The sequence below is a fragment of the Rhinopithecus bieti genome, unplaced genomic scaffold, assembly GCF_001698545.2.
Source record: "Rhinopithecus bieti isolate Rb0 unplaced genomic scaffold, ASM169854v2 scaffold_6073, whole genome shotgun sequence".
Lineage (NCBI taxonomy): Eukaryota > Metazoa > Chordata > Mammalia > Primates > Cercopithecidae > Rhinopithecus > Rhinopithecus bieti.
Genome location: NW_016804974.1, coordinates 155,324 through 163,722, shown reverse-complemented (window position 1 = coordinate 163,722; position 8,399 = coordinate 155,324). Strand labels below are relative to the sequence as shown.

Below are 8,399 nucleotides of genomic sequence, written 5' to 3'. Positions count from 1 at the left end.
TCTCTCTGCCAAAAAAAAAAAAACTCTGCTAGCTTTCTGGCCAACTCATTCTCCTCAGTAACCTTTTTTACTATGACCAGGTCTAGCTTCAGGCAAAAGGGTAAAATGGATGAAAATTTGTCTTTGGCTCCCTTCTAGTTAGTAACATGGAATTGGAAATTCAGAAGTTAGCCACAATGAGATGAGAGTTGAAACCATAGGTAACAATACTGAGGGACGAAAGTGAAGGACAGAACCTTAAAGAACAAACCTTCATTGATTATCTCCTAAGACAGGCACTCCGAATAGTGTCTTGGGGTACAGAGGTGCACCTTGATTGAGAGAGCAGAACTAGGAAGGAAAGTCAGAGAAGGAACATTCAGGGAGGTAGGAGGAGAATCTGGAGTCTTTCATAACAGAGAACTAAGGAAAGAGGGTACATACTGCAAAAGGCCAATGGCGTCACACAAGCAGTTAATGTCTGAAGGAAGAGCTTTGGATTTAGTAGTCAAGTATATAGTTCAAGAAACAATTTAAGTAATTTGGAGGGGCTGGAAATTAAGTCTCAGGAGTATAAGGAGAAAGTGGTGTTGATATCAAGACAGTAAAGCTGTATTTTTTCAATAATACTGGTGGTGTTAGGGAGAGATGTAATGTGGTTAAGAAGGCAGCAGGATCAAAAGGTGGGAGGAGTGTTTTCTGTTTCATTTTTGTTTGTTAGTAAACAGGATTACCTGAAAATGCTTTTAAGTGAATAAAATAGATCAATGATTTTCAAATTATAGCAAGCACTCCACATGAGTCTCATCCCTCCACAATTTCTCATCCCATACCTCTGGGGTGGAGCCCGAGAACTGGCATTTCTTTTTTAATTATACTTTAAGATCTAGGGTACATTTGCACAATGTGCAGGTTTGTTACATAGGTATACATGTGCCATGTTGATTTGCTGCACCCATCAACTCATCATTTACGTTAGGTATTTTCCCAATGCTATCCCTCCCCAGCCCCCCACCCCCTGACAGGCCCCAGGGTGTGGTGTTCCCCCACCTGTGGCCATGTGTTCTCATTGTTCAACTCCCACCTATGAGTGAGAACATGTGGTGTTTGGTTTTCTGTCCTTGTAATAGTTTGCTCAGAATGATGGTTTCCAGCTTCAACCATCTCCCTGCAAAGAACATGAACTCATCTTTTTTTATGGCTGCATAGTGTTCCATGGTGTATACGTGCCACATTTTCTTAATCTAGTCTATCACTGATGGACATTTGGGTTGGTTTCAAGTCTTTGCTACCGTGAACAGTGCCACGATAAACATACGTGTGCATTGTGTCTTTATAGTAGTGTGATTTATAACCCTTTGGGTATATACCCAGTAATGGAATCGCTGGGTCAAATGATATTTCTAGTTCTAGATCCTCGAGGAATCGCCACACTGTCTTCCACAATGGTTGAACTAATTTACACTGCCACCAACAGTGTAAAAGCGTACCTATTTCTCCACATCCTCTCCAGCATCTGTTGTTTCCTGACTTTTTAATAATCGCCATTCTAACTGGCAAGAGATGGCATCTCATTGTGGTTTTGATTTGCATTTCTCTGATGACCAGTGATGATGAGCATTTTTTCATGTGTCTGTTGAACTGGCATTTCTAACAAGTTCCCAGGTGACTCTTTTGCTGCTAATCTAGGGCCCACACTTTAAGAACCACCGGGATAGATTAATGGAGAAGGGAAAAATTAAAGATTTAAAAGAGACAGTAGATACAGCCAGGTTTTAAGAAGCAACAGAGAAATATAGAATGCATGGAATAAGTTGATCAAATCTTAGAAAGCGTCACTTTCTGTGAGATGGAAACACACAGAAGACATGTATAAAGATGCTGCAATATGTTGACAAAGTGTAGGGGGGGCACTGAGATGATAGAGCTTATATCAAATGGCTTCTATCTTCTCAGTAAAGAAAGAGGCAAGATCATCTGCCGAAAGGATAGGACTGATAAGGATTAGGAACTGGGAAAAGTTTGAAATAAGTATCATTCTCAGACACAGAGGAGAATCTACTTTTGGGGGGATAGATGGGTTTAATTTTAGAAATGATGAGTTTGAAATGGTTGAGCCTCCAAGGAAGATTTGATCAGTAGGCAGTTGGCTTCAATAAACCCATGCTTTCTGCAACTTCCACTAGGATGTAAAGGATGTAGGATGCCCTCCATGCAGGTAAGTATTTTTGTCTGTTTTGTCTGTCTTGTTCACTGCTTCATTCCTAGCACCTAGAATAGTGCTTGGCACAGAATAAAGACTCAAATTTGCATTGGAATGAACCTAAGAGGGGTTGGCTAAGGTTGATAATTGCAGATAAAAGTAGTGTATAGTAGAAACCTGCAAGTATTTATGAAGTTAGAACATTATGTTCATTAAGCAACTGGGTTCTGGAATCTGAAGACCAGGGTTCTAATCCCAGCCTCTCTGTGCTTTAGTTTCTCCATCTCTAACACGGGAATGGTGATTGTACCAACATCAAGGTTACTGTGAGAATTAAATGAGATAGTAAGTATAATGTGCTTAGCAAAGTGCCTCACATAGAATAAGCACTCAATAAATGTTAGCTAGCTGTTCATCATCTGCATTTCCCCTTAAACCAATTAAGGAGTATTTCTCAACTGGTTTATCATATGTAATCCAAAGGAGTAAAATTTCATTTCTTTGAAAATATACTCTATATCAGACTTCCCTACCTCTCCCCTTTGGTAGGGGTATTGAGGCATAGCTGTTCTGAACATAGAAAAAAGTGATCAAAACTGGTGTTTTCACTTCATATATGATATACCATCCAAAAGCCTTTCCTTAGTCAGAAGGATTTTTCTTTGTGTGCATTTTAAGGCCTGGCTTCAGGCTAAGACTTACTACCGTTGGAAAGGAACAATTGCAAAAAAAACAAAAGAAATAAATGTAGAAAATCCTAGTGCCTATTTTCAAGGGATTAATATAAAAACGTTGCCTGCCTTTGCCTGAGTTAATTGTGCAGTACACTACTGACATTTATTTTATTGATTCAATACATGTGAGTGCTACACTGATATTATCACTAGAAAATATAGCTTACTGTATAAATTAATATGTGTTCTGACAACTGTTTTACCCTTGTTATTGCCCAGGCAAAATTCTTTCATGTTCGCACGTGTCATATACAATAATCAACAACTCATGTTTTAGGCATCTACAGTTTCTTTAGTTTATAATCTGTTGCAGTGATACATACAAAAATAGAAGACTGAGTCTCTGCCTTCAAAAAACCTGTTTTAATAGATATACTCTCAAAAAAATTCAAGAATAATGTAAGATTGCAAACACCTGAGAATTAAACTGCTGTGGCCCTGTGTTGCACCTCATGGTGTAGAGTGAAGCAGATATAAGAAGTATAGGATATTATGCCTGCTCCACAAGAATTTTCAGTCAAGTGAGGGAGATAAGACATAAGAACATGAAAATTAAAATAAGAAAACAAGAGGTAAACAGTGATATGTCACAAGGCAGTACAAGTTGTATTATAAGGTAGCAAAAACACACTATTAGGAAAAGAAAGCAGAGTTGGTTGCTCTAAGCCAATGTGTCTCAGAGGACAAAAAGCCAGCACCCTTTCTTTAATTTACGACCAAGTTAAAGCACTTTAGAACCCATTGAACGCTACCACTTTTCTAACCTAAGCATTGACAATTCAATTGTTTGTAAAGATTTAGAACTTGACATTTTCACTAAAGAAGTATATTAAGTAACAAATAACTGATTAAAAGACTGTCTCTAAAAGTCATATATGNATGTGCATATGGTATTCATCCATCTCAACTCCAAATTTTTTTCATTTAACATTCCATCAAATGACAAATTATCATCAAGCCATTGTGTTTGCTTACGTCCATGAAGTGAGTGTATCATTGGTGTTGCTTTGAATGTCTTTTTTGCACTTCTATGGTATTATATATATGTTAAAACAAACATTTGAACTCTGGATAAAGGCAACATTGCCACTAATATTAATATTACTCAGATAAAGCAAATACTAAATCTTCATCACATCAAACAGGCATGGTTTCCTAATTAATTGTACTAAAGTGTTTTCTCATTTGTCAAGAGATTAGATCCAGACAAAATTTAAAAGAACATAGAACTCTTCTTTAATTCCCTCCAACCTTCTCCTTTCAATGCCCTCCCTTTTTCATTTTGCTCTCAGACTGCCTACAATTATCCATTGTAATATCCCACCCAAGTTTTCTAGTTAAAACTATAAAACTTCTCAAAGAAAACATAGGAGAATATCTGTTTGACTTTGGATTAGACAAAGTGCTCTTAGATAAGACACAAAAAGCACAATCCGTTAAAAATTTGATAAACTGGACTTCATCAAAATTCAAAACCTTGCATTTAAAAAGACATATTAAGAAAATGAAAAAAAAAAAACCAACTGGGAGAAAACATTAGTAAATCATATGTCTGGTAAAGGACTTGTATCCAGAATATATGACACCTCTTACAACTCAATAAAAAGAAGACAATCCAATTTTTTTTTAATGAACAAAAGATTTGAATGGACATTTCCCCAAAGAAGATATACAAATGGCTAATAAGCACAACAAAAGATACTCAACATTGTTAGCCATGAGGGAAATGCAAATTAAAACCACAATGCGATGCTTCCATACATCCTCTAGAATGGCTGCAATCAAAAAGATAGGCAATACCAAGTGCTGATGACAATGTAGAACAACTGGAACTTTCATCCACTAGTAGTGGGAATGCAAAATACTACAGCCACATTGGAAAATAGTTTGGCAGTTTCTTATCAAGTAAGATATATACTTAAAATATAATACAGCAATTCTATTCTTAGCTATTTACCTAAGAGAAAGGAAAATATATTTGCACAAAAAAATTATACACAAATGTTCATAGTAACTTTATAATATTAAAAAAGTAGAAACAACCCAAATGTCCATCAACTCGTGAATAAATAAACAAAATATGATATATCTATATAGTGGAATACTATTCACCAATTAAAAAGAACAGACTACTGACACATCTACAACATGGATGAAACTTAAAAATGTTATGCTGGGCCGGGCATGGTGATTCATGCCTATTATCCCAGCACTTTGGGAGGCCAAGGCAGGTGGATCACCTGAGGTCAGGAGTTCAAGACCAGCCTGGCCAACATGGTGAAACCCTGTATCTACTAAAAATGCAAAAAATTAACTGGGCATGGTGGTGGGCACCTGTAATCCCAGCTACTTGAGAGGCAGAAGCAGGAGAATCACATGAACCTGGGAGGCGGAGGTTGCAGTGAACCGAGGTTGCACCATTGCACTCCAGCCTGGGCAAGAAGAGCAAAACTCTGTCTCAAAAAAATAAATAAATAAATAAATTATGCTAAGTGAAATAAGCCAGATGCAAAAGGCCACATATCATGCCATTTGAATCCCATTTATTGAATATCTTACATTGTATGATTCTATTTGTCCAGAATAGGCAGTCTACAGAGACAGAAAGTATGTTAGTGGTTGCCAGGGCTTGAAGGGAGCAGAGAGGGGATAATCAGGGCCAGTATTAGGGTGAGGCAATTGAGCCTGAGTAAAGCAAGTACAGGGGTCACATCCAAGCTTTATTTAAAATTTTGATATTATGCATTAATTTTTTAAATATTGGACTAAAATTCTGTTCATCTTGATTAATGAGATTTTGATGCCCCTTTAAACTTTGCATGTGAGGGGGTTGCTTCACTTGCCTTATCCTAGTCCTAGGCCTGCAAGGATTAGCTGCAAATGAGCATGAAGGAACTTTTAAGGGTGATAAAAATGCTCTAAAATTGGATTGTGATGATAGTTGCACAACTATGTTTACTAAAATCACTGATCATACACTTATATTGGTGAATTTTATGGTATGCAAGTTTTATCTAAGAAAAGCAAAATATTGAACTTGAATGTCCTGAGCCTCACAAACTTAGTCTAAACCTAAACAAATATGGCGGTGAATTCTTAATTATAATACATTGTAAGTGAATGTAACATCTTTATATTTTGAGACAAAAAAGTTGTAGGTTTTGGTAAACTTGAATATTAATCCAAATACTGACCAGAGTCAATTATACAAACGTATTAGGGATTTTCATGTGAAATATAAAGACTCAGAAGATTCCTACCATGTTTTTACAGCATACTTCATTTTGAGATTATCCACTTGGAGCATAAAACATTTAAAAAGAAGCTTTGCAGCATAACTAATTGGTAACCATATTCGGCAGCTTTTTAAAAGAGTCTGTATGGGGCATGCCTCATTTATCGAAGTCACACATTTTTTGGCTTTTCTCAATCTGCTTGATTACATTCTCCAAATTATTTCACTCCCTGTTCCTTTTGTGCTTAGAATGTGTATCATTTTTCGTATTATCTGGGAGTTTGTTTTGCTAGTTCCTTTATTTTTTTAAATGTTCACTTCAAGAGACTATGGTTTCTGAATGATCCTATAATTCAATGATTTTTAACATGGCTGGTAATCTATGTTGAGACAATACTAAAGAGTCATTAAGGCTAAAGATCTTATTGGTTTCTGTAAGTGAATTTTTAGAACTAAGTTTGTGGTATCCCCATTGGAGTGCTGCATACTACTCTGCATACTCAAAAAGTCTCTTCTCATTTTTAGAAGTATTTATGTATATTGATTCGTTAAGTAATAACTTAAAGATTATGGCCTGAAAATGACAAGTTGAACAGGTTTGTTAATGTCTTATAGTAGAATTTAAGCTGTGGCTCTTCTTTGGCACTGAGATACATCAAGTGCTTTTTTTCAAAGTATATGTTTTATTATACTACACTAGACACTGTCAAAAAGAGCAATGGCTTTCAAAATGTTTTACCATGACCCACAGTAAGAAGTAAATTTTCCATCACAACTCAGTATACACATATGTATATAACCAAAAGTTCGCCATACTTTACCCTTACAATGTGCATTACACTCTGATATTTTCTATTGTGTCATTTTTTTTAAATTCTGGTTACAATTCAGCCCAGAAATAGGGCACACAACCTACAGAACACTAGCCTAGAGTAACAAGTATTATTCTTACTATACTTTTAAGTAATAAATTATTGCCTTTATGAGCTCTATGTTTTCCACCATATGGGTGATCCCTCCTCCAATACTGTCTTTTGTGTGTCCTTCGAAATAAATTATACCTTTAAGCCTTTTAATAAAATGTTATACTTCTTAGCATATTTCTTATATATACTAGTGAAGAGGAAACACGTTTCTCCTTGTCTTGAGAGCTCTACTCATTATATGCTTGTGCTCAATTGTATAACAGCAATCACTGTGATGTGTTTCTAGAACTATTAACAGATTTAGATATTTCTGATAATAACATAGTTGTTACTGTAAGATTTGTGGTTGCCTTGACTGCAAACACCAGCAGTATACTTTATTTCTGTTTAATGGCCACGGTTGGAATGCAAACTCTTCAGAAAGCCCAGAATGTGAGCATGCATTATACACTCTGACTTTTCTCAAAACTGAAGCAATTCAAGAAATTATGATACCACATTTTAAAGCAGAATTTAAGTATTAGAGCAGGAGGAAATGTCAGACATAAATTAGCCCAACTGCTTCCATTTACTGGGGCAGAGGAAAACAACCACCTTCTCTCAGCTCCCACTGTGTGTAGGCACTTTACCTGCATTATCACGTGGATTTTAATCCTCAAAACACCACTGCAGAGAGGGCATTATACTTATTTTTAAGTTGAAGAAGGTGATAGTCAGATTAAATAATTTGCCCAGTCACACAACTACTGGCAGAGCCTGAGTACAAACCAAGCTCCAATTCCAAAACTCATGCTCCTTCCACTTCATGCTGCTTTTTCCCACATCACAGACAAGGGAACACCACCCAAAGGATGATGTGATGAAATCCAAGGTCATGGAGGTTTTCAGAGGCAACAATATGATTATTTCCATTATACTGCCTCCCACTACCAACCTGAAGTTGTACTGTTTGTTCCATTCCTCTCCTCATGCTCAGGCAGAGCTGTTTTCCATTCTCTCAACCTCTAAAGAAATTCTACCTTTTTTCTGGTTTTCAATGAAAGTAGGCAGTGAGCTTTGAAAATATTATCGAGTGTGTGTATGCTCAAAGTAAAAGACTGGGAAATCAGAAACAAGACATCATGAGAAAAACTGATGGCATCATTACATTTTCACCAAATTATTGACAGCTACCTAGAAGCTTAAAGAGTCTATGCCAGGCCGGGCACGGTGGCTCAAGCCTGTAATCCCAGCACTTTGGGAGGCCGAGACGGGTGGATCACGAGGTCAGGAGATCGAGACCATCCTGGCTAACACCGTGAAACCCCGTCTCTACTAAAAAA

At 36.7% G+C, this 8,399-nt stretch overlaps 1 protein-coding gene across 1 annotated transcript in view; it reads left to right on the top strand.

Annotated features, from left to right (window-relative positions):
- The window catches only part of LOC108528828 (glutamate receptor 3-like), a gene marked incomplete at its 5' end in the record, with an annotated part of 107,469 nt that overhangs the window by 16,470 nt on the left and 82,600 nt on the right, over positions 1 to 8,399 (top strand). Inside the window, 1 exon segment of the mRNA XM_017870811.1 lies at positions 2,166 to 2,197. Within this exon segment, the coding sequence (XP_017726300.1) occupies positions 2,166 to 2,197 (32 nt within the window).